The sequence below is a fragment of the Sardina pilchardus genome, chromosome 7 (genome assembly GCF_963854185.1).
Source record: "Sardina pilchardus chromosome 7, fSarPil1.1, whole genome shotgun sequence".
Lineage (NCBI taxonomy): Eukaryota > Metazoa > Chordata > Actinopteri > Clupeiformes > Clupeidae > Sardina > Sardina pilchardus.
In genome coordinates this window covers 2,745,500-2,762,999 of record NC_085000.1, presented here as the reverse complement: position 1 = coordinate 2,762,999, position 17,500 = coordinate 2,745,500, and the positions used below count along the sequence as shown (strand labels likewise).

Here is a 17,500-nt window from a genome sequence, read left to right as displayed (position 1 = left end):
CAAATGGCATATTCTAGATAAATGCTCTGGGTTAAGGACTACTTTCTCCTTCCCTGCTAACTACGCCCAGTATTGAGAAGTGGCTCTAATTCCCCAGTAACATTTATCCTACTGTCAACTTAAATTAGAGGAACCATCTAAATGTATACTGGTGCCTGTTATTTTCAGAGACAAATCTGTGCAGTAAACAAGAAAGGGCCTAAGGCAGCAACAGCAAGTTACTACTACTGTGAACTACAGCTCCTTCAGGGCTACTGTGAAGACATCATCAGAGAATGGACACTGAGAGAGGCCCACAGTGTCTGGACTCACGAGGAAACACGGGGGAAAAGGAGAGACAGAGACTATTTAGGACAGGAGGAAAGGAATCTGATGGGGGCGCTGAGGATAACTTGAGGTGCCATATCAGCCTGCAGCTACTTGCAAAAAAAATAAATAAATAAATAATAGTTTGCCCTTCTGCGCTTGAGGGGGGAAGAGCATGCATGCCAAATACCAAAACCCTGGAGAAAACTCACATGCCTCAAGGACGAAAAGGTTAAGGGGACACACACTCCCCTCGTTTTAATGATGTAATCCAGAAAATGGCGTCAGGCATTAGCAGAAAACATCCCCCTATGCCAATTCCATTCTATCCCATCCCATGTTCCTCTGGCAGTCAACCTCCGCTGCTGACAGTCAGGGTGACATGGATGAATAATGGCTGGAGAGATCCACACGACTTAAAGTAGGAGCTGCTGGCCACTGGACATTCAGGGGTGCCTGGGAGTGTGTGCGGCTCAAGTCTGGAGAAGACAGTGTGTTCGTGTGGAAGAGTGTGTCACGTGCTCCTCCACCACACACACACACACACACACATACACACACACTCACACATACACACACTGACCTCACAAGAATGCCAAAAATAACTCAACCTGCTCTGCAAAGGGAGTCTCAACTCGGGGTTTCTAAAAAGGCAAACGAAAGAAAAAAAAAGAACAAGGCCGAAAGAGACGTGCATTACCATGCATGGATAAAGCACACCAGTTTGTTTGTGTTTGTGTGTGTGTGTGTGTGTGTGTGTGTGTGTGTGTGTGTGTGTGTGTGTGTGTGTGTGTGTGTGTGTGTGTGTGTTCGTGTGTGTGTGTGTGTGTGTGTGTGTGTGTGTGTGTGTGTGTGTGTGTGTGTGTGTCCGTGTGTGTCCGTGTGTGTTTGTGCTTTAACACAGTAGTATTTTCAAAACAGTGGTAGACATCTTGCTCGTTTAAATGCTTAGAGTGGAGACACTCCTGATATTAAACTGTTTACCTTAGGTCATAGCTTGCATAGCTCAATACCACCTCCCTGTGGAGTGTTACTAGTGGAAGGGCACTGAATGTTCCAACCTATTGAGCCAGCTGAGATGAGCTGTGAGTATTCTGGCCTAGCATATGATAGCCTACCAACAGCCTCATCACATTCCGTTGTAAAACCACACACTCCACATATATCCAAAGAATTCTTACTGTAATGCATAACATGATTCTCAAGTGCAGAGCTATGTACCGTATCTATTGTATTTTCATGAAAGTAGAGAAGACAGCTTTGAAATTTAAACTCTTAGTCTCTCACTCTTGCAAGGCCTGTTTTTAGTGTACCACTCTATATAAATGTCCCTTAAGCTGCCATAAGTCTAGCGGGCACCTCAAAGCAGTAATGTGTTAATTATTGAACATTAAAGTATGTTTAATTCTTTGTGCTGTAGGCACTTCTGTGGATTCCAGTAAACTGAGCCTATGAATTTCCCCCGTAATTTGAAAGTTCTGATAACTCGATGTCTCCACCTTCTGGTATAAAAGTAACGAGCTATCTTGATAGAAAATTAGAATATAGAGATATGTGGCGTGGTTCTTGTGCAGTTCTTTATTTAGCTATTTTACTGTGAGGGAAAGCCCCCACTATTTTTTTCTGAATGAATCTATAATATCTTGTCTGCACGGTAACCTTTGCTAAAATGACAAGTCAGCTAGCCTAATCGAGTCAACAAATTGCAAGCCTTAGGCGATCCAAAAATAAACGACAAACACAGTACAGTAAAACAAACAAAACACATCATAATGATAATAAGATAACCAGCTGTTGTTGTTGTTGTTATTGTGGTTGCTTCTGGCAGAATGTCTATTAATAGGTAGGCATCACATCTATGTTTAAGTCAGTTCATTAGAGCGGACCTGTGATTGACTACTTTATTTGCATGCAACGCACTAGTATAGGCTACCGATGCCTAATCGCTGCTATAGGAATTCATCAGGCTTGAGTTGAGCATGGTTGTTGGCATGTAATGACAGTTAGACTACGTGACAATTATTTAATCAACATACGCAGAATTACCTTCTTATTAAAAAAATAAGTATACCACAAATGCACTAAACGTTGTTTTTCCACTTGATTCCAAGTGACGGCTCTTGCAAACACAAAACACTAGGCTACTCTGTCTCGCCAACATAAGGACGCCTACTCTCCGCCGTGTTACAGAAACGCATCTAGAATGTTTAAACTCAAGCCGAGCGGTTATTGTGTCAAACTTTTCATTGAAAAATTATCATCCGCCATAACCGTATCCTATTTTCTGCTATTTACATTGTGAATAAATCAAGGCAATAATCACTTTTTCACGTCGCTTGTTAGAGCGTGCGAAATTACAAATCCCAGAAATCATAGAAGCTGATGTATGTTGAAGTAGCAACATCAATGGGTGTACTGAAATAGACTGCACGACATAGGCGTTAAGACTTGCAAGCCAGCAACATTTTAACAAGCGGGCAAAACTGAGTGGTTAGCTATGATTCACAAGAAAGTGACCTTTTTCGCCACGAACAACATATCAAACTCGTCAGAAGATATTTTAGGTTATGAAAGAAGCTCTATAAATAAAAGAGAAGTTGGTTGTTGGCTGTGCCATGTTGTCAGTAAGTTAGCGTGTTAGTTTGCTCGCGTCTTAAACGAACTGAAATACGGAATAGCAATAGGACAACACAGCAAGCCATTTAAGCCACGCTGTTTGCTTGGAGCGATTGTTTTTAAATAGGCTATATGATGCTCATACAGCGGGCTAGCTACCATCACTGGCTAGGTAACGTCTCCGCGTTAGAGCGAGTATGCTGATGAAATGTTGAGGCAAAACACTTTGAAAAGGTCTATGTCTCTCAGACCACATGTCACCCTCGTCTGTTTTTTAAATATTAGAAAGCACATGACTGTCACACAACTGAAATAATCCCGATATTTCTCTCTTACCTTCCGGCTTGTTTTCGGCAGCCATTTCCCCTCCGCGCGCCACATCCTCCTCCTCTTCACGACCGTGGGTACCACGCGCGTGCACGGTGAGGACAGCACGAGGAGGGACTCGCGAAGCAGCAGCAAGTCCAATAAATGCACTCTTACTATTGGTTGTCAGGCAATGACTGACCATGAAACATTGAAATGCCTCACAAGTTCAATAAAAAAATATCCAGCCTTTATAACTAGGCTATCAACGAGCATTGGTTAGATGCAACATAGCTACCTACGAAAATAATAACATGCTTTACGCTAATCAACTGCAATAGTATACTTTTCAGTGAAGAGTGCCCTGTCAAATGAAGGAATATAGGTCTTATTTGGATGTAATTGACTTTGGCCGTGATATCACATCAAAATCCCTTATAATTACGACTGTCAAGTCATTCTGAAAACTTGCTAATTAAAGCGTACAGTCCCAGAGCATTTTTTTACTAACTTCTTCAGATTTCCAGATCCAAGTCCTCTTCGGATAGGTTATTTTCGGTAACAACTTGGTTAACCTAGCTTACAGGAGGTCTAGTTGCAATATCTTAGAGCACATACCCATTATAATGGAATGTCCAAGATTAAGCTGTAGCCAAACATCGTCTATGAACTCAGTTCAGTGATAGGCCTAGGCTACATCAGAACACAAGTTGTGGACACTATTCATTATGGAAAAACTAATCTATGTATTTTGTAAACTTCAGTAGCCTGAAGTCCATGAAATCTGTTAATAACATAGTTCCAGGTAAGGATGCGCGTCTAACGCGTGAATTATGTTATGGTGATATCAAATGTAATGTGTTGACATTCTCCTTAATCTATCTGTAAACCTAGCTCAGTGCTGTCAATCAACATGATCAAATGACCTGGATAGAAATTCGCCCAGTTGTCGTAATTACGTTGTGTGCGCTGCAGCATGTAGTCGTGGTGCTGAAAAGACAGCTCCCTGCGAGCAACGTCAGAATAGCGAATGTTGGCGCGCCTTGGCTAGTGAAGTGAACAGATGATACAAGACTTTTGCCAGCCCAGCCAAGGCGCCACATAAACATCAAGAAGTAGGCTAGCCTAGACTGAAATATGAACATGGTTTGCAAATACGTTATGGGTTTCATTTTCAAACATGCCATATATAAACTGTTGAGCTAGTCTCTAAAGGACAAACTTGCATACAGCAAAGGGTATTAAAGAAAGCGAAAGATGGACCTGTGTGATCTTGTTTTCAGTGTTTCGTTATCGGGCTAGCACATGCATTAAATAAAGACCATTTCAGAAGACCATTTCAGCAGCAGTCTTTCGGGAGAGATAGACTATGACTGCGAACGAGCACTGTAAAATCCTAAATCGTAAACATTTCAGCTAGTTTTTACGCATAGTCTTCCATCATCTCTAAATAACCGAGCCTACTTCCCATCTTGAAGGACCGCGTCATGCAGTGCAATTGTATTTTTCAGAGAGGGGTTCCTTTTCAGATAGGCTACGCCAGAGAGGGTTAAAGCGGAGTAATGAAGGATCTTTGGCTACGCTACGTTAACAATGCCAAGGCATAGGATTGTAGGAATACTTAATCTATATATGTTAAAATGTCCGACTTTTTACTTTCTTATTTGAACTTAATGGCGTTCGCCTACATTGTTTGCAAAGTTGAGCAAGTCAGAAAACATCGTTGATGTGCCCTCCGCTCCAAGGGGAGGCACTACAGCATATTGTGCACGCTACCTCCCGGCCAAAGCCAGAGATCAGTGTGGTGAGAGCGGGCGGGGATGAAAGGTTGTAAACATGGCGGCGGCCTTGGACGAGGATGAAATTGACAACGATGACTACTATTCCCTTCTTAATGTCAGAAGAGAGGTGATGCATCTTTTAACGGTTTTGCCTAATGGATACTGAGTGTTCGGTTAGCCTCAATAATTAGTCATTTAAAACAGTCACGGCAGTTTCTAAACTCGTGCGGCATTTGTGTCCAACTTAGCCGCTAACATTTGACTGCTTAGCCGTGGCTAAGTAACTGAATGACCCTTGCCTATCATTGCTCTTAGTAGTTAATGTACTGTAGTTTCTTTCGGCATGCTACACGACACGATCGTTTAAGTATTGGCAATGGCAATCTCCGCACTACAAGATATGTTAGTAGACATTAGCGCAACGTTCCTATCTAAATCCGATAGCCAGATACTGTAGCGAAGTCTTCGCACAGGAACGTGCTTGCCGTCGCGTCACGTCAAGTTAGATAATAATCTGGTACTGGCAACTGTCTCAAATAAGTTTGTCAACTGTTGAATATACGTGGTCCCTATGCTTTACTTTCACCCAACGGATTGATCACCAAGACGAAGCACTGATAGGCCTGTTGCATTTGAAACAAGATAAGTTATTTTAGGCGATGTTTAGCTACTGACGTTTGGTTAGTCATATGTTACCAAATCTGATTTTGGAGCTTTACGGCCTCCTCAAAGAAAACTGAGATTGAATCAGTCGGCCTATTCATGGATTCCATCAGGTCCCTTACCACAGGTGTATTAATCAAACACCATACAGTCTGCATTCATAATCTAGGTTGTTGATTTTATACACCTGTGGAAAGGGACCTGATGAAACCCATGAATATCTTTGTGAGCAGTGAGCACTGATGAATAACTTTCAACTGTTCAAGGGTTGCATGAACAAAGTGCCGCTCAATATGTCAAGTAGCGGCGTATTGTATTTCAGGAGGAAATATGTTATAAACTTATATTGTGTTTGTGTTGTGGTCTGTTAAAGTGGCAGTCGGTAGATAGGGAGACTAGCAGAAAACTAATTATGGATTGGACGTTCCTCACTTCATCCTTTGTGTACTGTATCTTCATTTTTAACTGATAAGACGAACAAAGTCCAGACCTTCAACAATCACCACCTAAATCATATCACTTTAGTTAACTGCGCTGTTTTGAAACCTTCTGCAATAGTATCTCCCAAATTAGTTAGCTTGTATGTGTAATAACAGTATGTTATTTAGTGCATTCAGTGACATTTTCTTGTTCGTATACACCTATGTGTAACTTTAAATTTGTTTTCAGGCCACACAAGATGAGCTAAAAGCAGCATATCGGAGACTTTGCATGCTCTACCATCCTGACAAGCATAGAGACCCGGAACTTAAGAGCCAGGCAGAGCAACTCTTTAATTTGGTTCATCAAGCTTATGAAGGTAAGAGGATGCTGACATTGCGATACTAAATTCTAAATTCTAAAGTCTAAATTATCACCAGGAAATGGTTTCTGAATGTTGATGTGTGTGTTTCTTTTAAGTGTTGAGTGATCCACAGTCCAGAGCTATATATGACATCTATGGCAAAAGAGGTCTGGAAGTGGAGGGATGGGAGGTAAGTAGAGTGTTCCACAGCCTCATTTCTTCTTCACTCAAGGTGAATTATTTGTCATCACTGATTATAAGACTTAGGGAGGGAATACACAACTCCGCTCATGGAGCATACAAAAGATATAGAAGACTAGAAGATCTGATATTTTCAAACCTAGGTGCCACTATCACATCCAGTGTTTGAGTAACGGAGTGTTACTTCTGGTTTTGTTCTGTGGCTCTGTTCTGCACAATGCCCGTTGTCAGTGATGGACCGTGTGAATTTCGTTGTTGTTGTTCTTTTTCCAGGTCATTGAAAGGAAGAGAACTCCGGCTGAGATTCGTGAGGAGTTTGAACGTCTCCAGAGAGAGCGGGAGGAGCGGAGGCTGCAGCAGAGGACCAACCCCAAGGTTTGTGTTCTCCCCTGAGTGGCTCAGACCAGAGCTTCATCCTGCAACCTAACGAGAGCCTTGCTAAGATTCAAACCCAGGCCGCAGACAGCACTCTCATTATATGGTGCTAAAATTCATCGCAGAATGGATTATCCCAGTGATCTAAAGTCACTCTTGGCTTTGTAGATAACAGGGCTATGTGATGTCACCCTGCAGGAATGATGAAAATTATCCTTAAATACTTTTTTTTTATCCCCTCAGGGAACGATCAGCGTTGGTGTGGATGCCACTGACCTCTTTGATCACTACGAAGAGGATTACGATGATGTCCCAAGCGGGGGCCTTCCTCATATTGAGATAAACAAGATGCACATATCTCAGTCTATAGAGGCAAGTATTGAGTTTGCATATGAGTCAAGTAAATCCAACATTTCTGGGGTTAAACAGGAAATGCACTGGGAGTCAGCATGAAAGTTAATTACTGCCTTGTGATAATGCCCATTAATTCTGTATAAGGCACCTGCACTTTTCTTGAGTACCGAAAACGTTTTTTAAGTGAGGCCTTGAGTAATGCATTATTTAAACTGATTGTTTGATCAAGTTTGATCTATTAAATTATTTCTCCATCAGGCACCTCTGACTTCTGCGGACACAGCCATTCTCTCCGGATCTCTCTCCACACACAATGGCAATGGAGGGGGAAACATCACCTTGGCGATGCGCAAAGTCACATCTGCAAAGGGCTGGGGAGAGGTGAGGTCTTGTTCAGCAGCTTGAGCTCAATTAGGGGGCTATGGCACAAGTGCCAGCAGCGTTTCACATTTGGGTCTCTGCTCATGAGGACCTTGGTTCGATTCTGGCCTGTGGTCATGTTCCGATCCCAAACTCATCTAATCGTCTAATCGATATAAAGGCAAAACAACAGCCCAAAAAAATAAACTGACAATTATGCTTCCCTATGCAACATTACATGAGTGTTTTATAAATGGCATCCTGCTGAAATTTGTGTGATTGACAGGTGGAGTTTGGAGCTGGAGATACACACGGACCTCTCTTTGGATTCAAAATCTTCCGCAACTTGACAACTCGCTGGTAAGCAAAGAACCTTTTTTGGAGTTCCTGAATGGTGCTTTAACGAAAACGTTCAGTTTTGAAGTCGTTGAACAACTTTTGTGTGTGTGTTTGGTTGTGAAAACCTATTTCAACCTTCAGGAAATTCTTTGTTGCCTTCAACTGTGTTCATTTTTAGTAGCTACGACGCACATGTGAGGAAACAGCACAGGTATATTTTAGAGACACTTACAGCAGACAGGCAGCACTAGGCATGTAGCTGAAGCGCTCTGTTCACTGAGTGTGTTCTGCAACAAGTAGCTTCCATTATAATCAACGGAACTGGCCACACCAGGCCGTCATTCTAAATAGGTGGTTTAGTGGCAAACCTTGGTGAGGTAATTCAGAGGAAGTTCTCAATCTGATATTAGAACAGTCTGGGGGCTTCAATATCCAAACTAAACAAAGCCAAAAGGCTCGTCTACTAGAAGGTTTACCGCTTCCTCTGGGGTAACTTACCCAGGTTTGTAATTTAACCACCTACTTGGAATACACTGCACGTGTGATTACGGCATGTACATTTGAAAAAAAAAAAATAGTCTGCTAAAGCTATTTTTACACTCCGCGAATGACACTCCGCTTCAGTTGCACACCCAGTGTAGCCCTACTGTTAGACTTGCTAATGAACAGTGAATCCTCAAACTTAGGTCTGATTTCATAAATATTGACTGATGTTATATAGAGTATGTGGTTCGACAATCAATATTGAACATAATATCAGCTCTGATTTGTTTTATAGGGTAGTGGTAATCTTGTAGAATGTTAACGCCTATAAAGTATTAATATGAGGGTGGACAGTTTTGTTCTTTATTTACAGTAATTTCCTGTGTATTAGCTGCATTGTGTATAAGCCGCAGGACAGTCTTTTATGCAAGTTAAAAGAAACAAAACCATATTAATACCATATTAACGACCCCCGTTTATTAACCTCATAGCTGAAGAAATTATGCAAAATCGATGATTGAGCCGCGGCTGATAGTTGGGAAATGACGTCTGTAACTGAATCCCATGTGTGTTTCCACGGCAGCTTCTTGACCGCTCAGTGCGGGATGCAGTTCTCGTCCCGCGGCGTACGGCCAGGCGTCACTACCGTATTGGCACGGCACCTGGACAAGAACACCATGGGCTACCTGCAGTGGCGTTGGGGCACCCAGTCCTCTATGAACACCAGTATCGTCAGAGACACTAAGAGCTCCCACTTCACGTTTGCTATGCAGGTTAGCCGCGGATGCCAGGACCACCAGGCCAAATACTAGCCTTCTGTCCATGACTCATTTGCACACAGATATGGGAATTCTATGCATAGTAACCTGAGGTTGAGCAAGTTCTGTGTATTAGCAGCGTATAAGTCCTTAGCAAGATTTTGAATCTTTTTCCGAAGCAAAATGTGTGTGTGTATTTTTATTATCTCTACATATTTTCCGATAATGACCGGCAGACAATACATTGTCCCTTGCCCATTGTTTTTGTCTTTTCTGCTCACAGCTGGGGATACCTCATACCTTCATGATGATGAGCTACCAGTACAAGTTTCAGAATGAAGACCAGACTAAAGTCAAAGGCTCAATCAAGTATGTAAAGACCAGCATGACAACCAAAATGACCAGTTTCACCAACACCAGTGCAGTTTTGTTTTGCTATCTATTGTGTCCGTGTCAAGCATGAGTTGTGTTGTGTTTGCTCTGCAGGTCAGGATTCTTTGGGACTGTAGTGGAGTATGGTGCGGAGACAAAGATCAGCCGACACAGCGTTCTGGGGGCAACCGTCAGCGTCGGCGTACCACAGGGTGTCTCTCTAAAGATAAAGTAAGCAGCGCTGAACCTCGCCAGGCTTTTCTTTTCATTTACCGTTTGGCACCTTTACCATTGAGATACTGTTCCGAGTACGTACTGTAGATGTAAAGGCACTAAATAAATGACTCAGAAACACAGACATAATGAGCAGATTTTCGCAGTTTTCAACCTTAAGCGTAGACCCATAAAGCTTCACCAGGTTTTGTTTACTGTTTTGTGTGTTTTCCCTCACCCCGGGGGTTGTGCAAATAAAAACATTCTGTCCTTCCTTACCTTAGTGCTCCGTGAAATATTCATAAGTGTGCATTTCTTTCTTTCTTTCTTATTTTTTTCCGTAGACTGAATCGAGCCAGCCAGACATACTTCTTCCCCATCCATCTAACTGATCAACTCATGCCGAGTGCCATCTTCTATGCCACTGTGGGGCCCCTGGTGTTCTACCTGGCCATCCAGCGGCTTGTTATCAAGCCTTACGTGCGCTCCCAGAAAGAACAGTAAGTCCTCTCTATTGGATTGCTCTCTCTCTCTAAACTAGTATAAGGGTTTATCTGGGGTTCTGAAATCAGGATAATGATGTTTACACAAACACAAAACCGGGATACTTCAAAATCCGGACCGTAACCGAGATACTGAAGTGCATGTAAATGTGGTCACAGACAAGCTATCATCTCAGTTATAATCATAATCAGCTGCATTGTGCATGCAGTTACGTCGTGAATATTGTAAACTTTTTAAAGTTTCTCTTTGCCATTGTCACACTGACAGGCTTTGGTTTAGTCATTTTTTCATGCAATGTTTTTGTGGGTCAGTAACATTGTGAATACAGGGATGCTGCTACTGTCATAGACTTTGAGAAAATTGTGCAACTTGGCCTTGATGGATAGTGATGGCACTTCCCTCTACTATTTTGGTGGACAGCTTTACTTTCTCATGTCATAATGACATGACTTATCATGACACAGCCTTCTTATTGAAAGGCCACTGATTCATTGTTGCCTTTCTTGCCTATTTGCAGGGAATTGGAGAAGCATCGACAGAGTTCCGCCACAGACATCGCCAAAAAGAAGCAGGAAGCAGAGTCTGCTGTGAGTCCACCGTATTGCATACTGCAGAACTTGCGGCTAACTTTTGTTTGATGAATGCAATGCACACGGAGATGCTAATGACTTCCGAGCACTCCCTTCTATCTCTCTCTCATCAGTGCCTTTGGCAGAGAGATGAATGTGTTCTTCGTTGCTGCACATACACAAGTAGTCTGTCTCTGAAAGCCCCTTTTCTGTTTCTGAAGATTTTGCTGATGCAGGAGGGCGTACGCAGAATCATTGAAGCCGAGGAGTCCAAAATGGGTGAGTGCGGACTGCGGAGCAGATGACCCATCTCAGAGCGGCGCCAGCCCTGATCAATGACCGCATAGCTGATCCATCGTGTCAACTGCGTCCGCAGACGTTATTGACTGCCATTTTGTCTGTTCATGTTATTTATTTGTTTGTTTGTTTGTTTGTTTTTGGGGGTGATTGTTTTTTGTTTGTTTTTTTAGGTCTCATCATCCTCAATGCCTGGTATGGCAAGTTTGTGACAGACAACAGCAGGAAGCATGAAAGGGCAAGGGTCATCGACGTGACTGTCCCACTGCAGTGCTTGGTGAAGGACTCCAAGCTCATTCTCACAGAAGCCTCAAAGGTCACACAAAGCTAGCAATGATATGCTGTCACTCATATCAGTTTTATCCCAGGATTTGTTGACATGTTAAATCCTAACTATAGCCATAATGCTATAAAAAGGTTTCTATGTATACACAATGAGTCATTGTCCAAACAGCCATTGCTCTTTTATACAAGGTGCGCTGTGCTTTTTGACGTGGACTGAGATAGTGCTGTAGATTTATAGTAATTTTCTGTGTATTACCCACATTGTGTATAAGCTGCAAGACAAGCGTTTTATGTAAGTTAAAAGAAGCAAAACGATATTAATACCATATTAACTGCCCCTGTGTGTTAACCTCATAGCTGAAGAATTTTGCACAATCAATGTCTAAGTCGCGGCTAATAGTTGGGAATTTAGGGTAGGAGGAAATGCAGCACTACTGCTGTCAAATGTGATGCGTCTGTCCATTGTTCTTTAATCTACCTGTCCTGCCTCCACAGGCTGGTTTACCTGGGTTCTATGACCCCTGTGTGGGTGAGGAGAAGAGCCTGAAGGTGCTCTATCAGTTCCGCGGAGTGATGCACCAGGTGTTGTCTGGCGACTCCGAACCTCTCAGGATACCGAAACAATGTAAGAACTTACCTTAACTCATATCGATTCAAATGTGGTACGCACTTAGTGCAGTTACTTCACCATTTACTCTTTGTGTGAGACTTTTGCAGCATGCGGTCATGCCGTCTTAATGGACAGTGACTAAAAACTGCTCACTGGGCTATTTACATCACTTTAAATGCAACCTCATTGCTCAAGAGATATGTTCTCCTTTTTTTTTGTCTCCCCGCAGCTCACAGAATTGACAATGACACCTAGGACCTCTACTGGGCAGAGGAGGAGATGACTTTGGAAGGATGTTTGAGACTTGGATACCTGCTGTGCCCAAGAGATCATACATATGTGCATCCATCTGTATGGTGTTCATCTTTTAATCGTTTTCTAGGAAGGTTGTGTATGAAAATGGACCTGTTTGGATGCCGTACTATATTGAAGATCATCTGGAAGGTTGCAGCCTTTCATATATGTAAACTTATGAAGGGTGTTTTTTTTTTTTGGTTACCATTTAATTTATCTTCTTTTCTGACACCCGATCCCCTCCAACAAAGAGCATATTCAACAATGGCTTTGTCCAGAATTGTGACCTTATGTACGAAAGGAGGATGACCAGATCCAGTGCCTCTATTTAACTCTTGTGAGAGTTTGATGTCACCCTTGAATACTTGCCATGTGAAGATATGGGAACCATGCTGCTCTGCCAATTCAGTGAATTGCACAGGAAACAAGGTAGTCATGCCCAACTGTCAACTTTGTCTACCATTATGATCATAGTATTTTTTAAAATGGCACAGAATAAATGAGCTTGAGAAACATTTTGTGGAATACAAATAGATAATTGTTGATGATTATTTTTGTCCTTGTGCATTATTTTATCATGTATTGTTACAAGGACTCAAGAGTTACATGCTCACAAGTTAGTATCAGCTTAAAGATGAATGTTATATTGAAGAAAATATAATGAGATGTTGGCATGATTAGAAAAATTATAATCTTTGGAATGTGCCTGATTATACTGATCTGAAGTGAATCATCATATTCTTAGAATTTGCAAATAGCGGCGTTTATTTACCTTACAGTCACTGAAATAAATTTGTAGCAACATTACTCCTACAAATAGAAATGGAACTGGCTTTTTAGTGACAGAAATTAGCAATCAAAATCACTGAGACTTTGGTCCTAAAGTTTATTTGCAATGCATCTTGAACTAACTTAGATCATCTCTTACAATTAATCTAAAATCATCATATAAACCATTAAATCAGTTTACCGATGTGTAAAATCGGTAGAACTTGTTGGCATGTTGGCATGTTGGCCAAGAATCGGCATCAGTTTGTGTTTCTTGTGCCATATGGTTAAAAACAGGATTATGTGTTCCTCCTCTTCACTGCACTAATGCCTCATGGTAAAGGGAATACTCTTCTGTATCAGTTACTTGAAGTATTAAGTGGTTTTTCACCTCTTAATTGAGAACTAGACGGCAAAGCTGAAGATGTATGGGTGCCTACACAAAGTGATTTGTAAAGAATGACACAGAATGGATGGTCAATTGAAATAAATATCTTAAGAATTCTGAAAGTAGTTGTTTGGAAGACATTTTGTACAAAAAAAAAAAAAAATCAGTTACTACAACACAGATGCCCCGCAACATAACCAAATAGAACGTACAGTGTGTGAAATATGTAACAAATGCACCAGCGACTTTTGTTTGTTAAAGACTAACAAATTATATTCATGCAGGCATTCTGATGACTTTTGTGAAGTATGCTGGTACTATCTACTGTAATTTCCCGACTATTATCCCCTTATGCATTGATTTTGCAAAACGTCTTCAGCTATGAGGTTAATACAGGGGGGCAGTTCATGTGGTGTTCATATGGTTTTGTTTCTTTTAACTTACATAAAATACTGTCCTGCGGTTTATACACAATGCAGCTTATATGCAGGAAATTACTGTAGGTTTTTAAGTCTTCAAGCTTCTCATGATCGAACCATGAAGGATGAAAGCCGACTAAGCCAGTGTTTTTCGGGCCCATCATTCAGCACAGGTGAAGAGGAGTCTGCTGAGGGAGGAGATAAATGGTTGATCGATATGCACAAACATGCAGGACAGTGTACAGCACCTTACATTCCTGTGATCATTCAAAGGATCTCCGAAGGAGTTATCGGAGGCTGAAAGAGCAAGCAAGTGGTTATGTCTGGGGTGCTCACAGACTATTTCAGAACACATGAATTAACCTGTATTATGTGATGAAACCTTTTTTCTGCAAGATGTTTTGGGTGAACAGACCAGGATTCATATCCCAGCCTCATTCCTCGCTGTAGTGAGCTCCTGGGGAGCTCTTCCATCTTCAATCGTTTTCATTGCCGTAGCCGGGGTATCTCACCAATTCCTACCCTTTTTTTTCATATGTTCAGTAATGTCCTGCACTTTTCATTTATTCACCCAAAAATGTATACAAATATGTCACACACATGAAATATGGATAGATATCTTCAAATGGACTGATTTCACTACAACTGAAGTCCCTGCAAGTTCTTTTTCTTTTTTTTCTTTTTTTTAAGCTTTCTTGTCTGAACAAGCAAAGCACCTGGGCATGTTTACATTTTTTCTCTTATGATGAAGATTGAGTTACCTGAATGAGATGTATTTGTTTATGCATGTATCAGGTCTGGACAGATATGTTGTTTTCCATTTGCATCTTTTGAACCTTGAAAATAATGGTTCTGCCTGATGTAGCCTTCTGTTTTGCTTCATGAATCAACCACACACAGCGAAAGGGACCTAAGCTAATTCACAAAATGTATTTATTTGTTAAATTAATTATAATTGTGTTTGGTTGATGTGTTTTGTGGTTAAATTATCATGAAATATTCTTATTTTTACCGATGGTATTGTAACGATTATAAAATAATGTACATAACAGATGATGATTGGAGGAACAAAACGACGCCATTGTGGCTCCGCATAAAGTGTATCTTTAAAAGGAGGGGTTGATCTACAATAGCGTCTCATCCGGCACGTCAGTGAACATCCACTGTGAAACGACAGAGGGGGTTGGGAAGAGTTGTTTTGTGTTGCATTCCTGCAGTGAGTGTGACCTTTGACCTCGTTGTTGTGTCCTCCCCTTCTTGCATTCCAAAGTGAGGGTTTCCTGCAGTATGCTCGGAGCGTTTGTAGCTGCTGGGGTCTGCTCGCCAGTGCGCCCTGTGCATGTTTACTAGCTAGCCAACGATTACAAAGACGAGGGCAGTGCCGTTCAACCAGAATATAAATTTGAGATTAATGCAAATTCAAAAGCCACGGAATTCCACATCGTCGGGTCCGGACCAAAAGGAAAATAGATTCTGGTCTATTAAGCGAAAGGAAACGGCATCAGAAATTTCGGAAACTGAAGCTAGCTGGGTCTGCCTTGAACGGTCTTCATATCCCCCTTATTGAGCAAGCTTGCTAACGTAGCCGAGACAGGACAGCGAGGAAATGAAGGACAAACAGAAGAGAAAGAAGGAGCGCACGTGGGCTGAGGCGGCTCGTATGGTAATATATTGCTATTTGTATTAACATTGGGTACTTTGTTGTTGCACAGCCTTCAAACAATGGTGGAAATGGACCGGATGGTGTGACCAACCGAACAAAGCTGCGTCGTAGCCCGGGCTGTTTTACCATGTCTGGCAATGCACCCGCAGCAGCGACGTTGTGTAGCCAGAGGGAGTGCTCGGAAGCCCATAGCTGCGTTACTAGAGCTCAGGCGTGCGTTTGAACAAGATCCTGCGAATGTTTAGGGCGTTGTTACCTAAATGCATGCATATCATCCACACATTGATCTCCAGAAACCTTTTTTTCCAACATTTACTATGGATGTTGTACCATAGTTGCATAGATGATTGCTTGTATAGTAGCCTAGCGTCTTATCCTAGCTCTGACACAAACACAGGCATATGCAGCTTGAAAGCTAGCTCTCCAGCTAACGTTACTTCGCTATCCGATTGACCCTTTGTTTGCAAGCTCTCTTGTTAGCGTTGGATCAATGTAAACTTAACACTAGTTATTGTCACGAGTCTTTTTGCAGAAGACTCAATAAAAATGTTGCATCTACTTTCTTTAAATAATTGGAGGCCACACATTTCAACAAACAATAGCATGGCCTGAGATTGTAGACATATGACGAGCTAGCTAGTTAGCATACTGATTGCTGTTACCAGAATGAGCTAGACACAAGTTTGCCTTTCTTACCCAGTCTATATACGCCGCATGAGAATAGCATGTTCTACGTGTTATCCAAGTTACATTAATTCCATAAGAGATTGAACTGCCTCCTTGATTAAATCAGTCAAGCTGCTCTTCATAAGAAGTATATGGCTAGCTTGGTTGTCCTACTCAGCCACTCCTGCTCACCTATTGTTGTTGTTGCCATTAACTGTAATCTTTTGTTAAATTGTCACATTACGACTGTTATAATTTTGTCAGAATTGGCTTAATTATAACTAGACTACTGAGTCGAATAACTGAAAAGTATGGATATATCACATTATATGACTGACCAATGTCAGCTAGACCATAGGCTACATAAGGTGCCGTTTATGCGATTGGATTTAAGCAGTGGCCTAGGCTGCCTTTTTTTAAATAGATGATTGGAATACATTGTGATAGAAATTGGAAGTGGCAAGAAAGTGAGGCCTGAAAATAGCCTTATTTATAAAGACTTCTTCAAAAATTGGAAGAAGGAGAGCGGGTAGGTGAAGGGACGCCAAAGGAGATTTTACTGTCAGTGAAGTGTTATTCACTTGCACAACACAGTTTTCTCATAATGAAAATGATTGCCTATGCTACTTAATTGATGTTCATTTAGGTACACCTGTCTGGCAAATTCAGTGCTGCTTATAATAACCAATATCGTTCTAGGCTAATCAGGACTCCTGACCAGAACATGTACTGTTTGTATCTGCTAGCTGTTATTTGTTTACTATTTAGCTAACAGATGTTTTGTTAAATGCAGAGATCACCAAGACCATCTGAATGTCTTCATCACTGCATTAGACTCACTTCAGACCTTTGCCCTTGTTTAACCATCAACTTGAATGTACACAAATTGTAAATCCCAAGGCATATCTGTGCATGTCATTGCCAGCTCAATGATTAGGCTCTCCTCAATGTCATTAGGACATAGCCTATTTCCTGGCAGATGAGTGGGATAGGCACATATTTCTCATCAGAGATACAGTGGTTGTATGCATGATCTGATGAATGCACTCCAGGCACACGGTTTTCACTATTTAATTACTTCACCTCAGCTGACTGGAGACTTTCCCCCACCTGACTGTGCAGTGGG

At 41.6% G+C, this 17,500-nt stretch overlaps 2 protein-coding genes across 3 annotated transcripts in view; both read left to right on the top strand.

Annotated features, from left to right (window-relative positions):
* The first annotated feature begins 4,998 nt into the window (after positions 1-4,998).
* On the top strand, positions 4,999-13,748 carry dnajc11a (DnaJ (Hsp40) homolog, subfamily C, member 11a). Its single transcript, XM_062540317.1, has 16 exons — positions 4,999-5,136; positions 6,342-6,471; positions 6,573-6,646; positions 6,931-7,032; positions 7,276-7,404; positions 7,645-7,767; positions 8,033-8,106; positions 9,152-9,341; positions 9,610-9,695; positions 9,813-9,929; positions 10,256-10,411; positions 10,933-11,002; positions 11,206-11,263; positions 11,455-11,597; positions 12,062-12,191; positions 12,406-13,748. The coding sequence occupies exons 1-16, from the start codon at positions 5,065-5,067 to the stop codon at positions 12,429-12,431; spliced, it is 1,680 nt and encodes a 559-aa protein (XP_062396301.1). The 5' UTR covers positions 4,999-5,064; the 3' UTR covers positions 12,432-13,748.
* Positions 13,749-15,251: 1,503 nt separating this feature from the next.
* Positions 15,252-17,500, top strand: part of asxl1 (ASXL transcriptional regulator 1) — a 20,270-nt gene continuing 18,021 nt past the window's right edge. Inside the window, exon 1 of one of the 2 annotated variants that reach the window (XM_062540314.1) lies at positions 15,252-15,708. In XM_062540314.1, coding sequence (XP_062396298.1) covers positions 15,652-15,708 — 57 coding nt within the window. In that variant the 5' untranslated portion in view covers positions 15,252-15,651. The remainder of the gene's footprint in view (positions 15,709-17,500) is intronic. The other variant, XM_062540315.1, reaches the window with a different exon arrangement.

Excerpts from the sequence above, each read along its gene's own strand:
- dnajc11a (XM_062540317.1), top strand. The coding sequence starts at position 5,065 with ATGGCGGCGGCCTTGGACGAGGATGAAATTGACAACGATGACTACTAT. Across the intron at positions 5,137-6,341 it reads TTCTTAATGTCAGAAGAGAG|GCCACACAAGATGAGCTAAA; the intron begins GTGATGCATCTT and ends ATTTGTTTTCAG. Across the intron at positions 6,472-6,572 it reads GGTTCATCAAGCTTATGAAG|TGTTGAGTGATCCACAGTCC; the intron begins GTAAGAGGATGC and ends GTTTCTTTTAAG.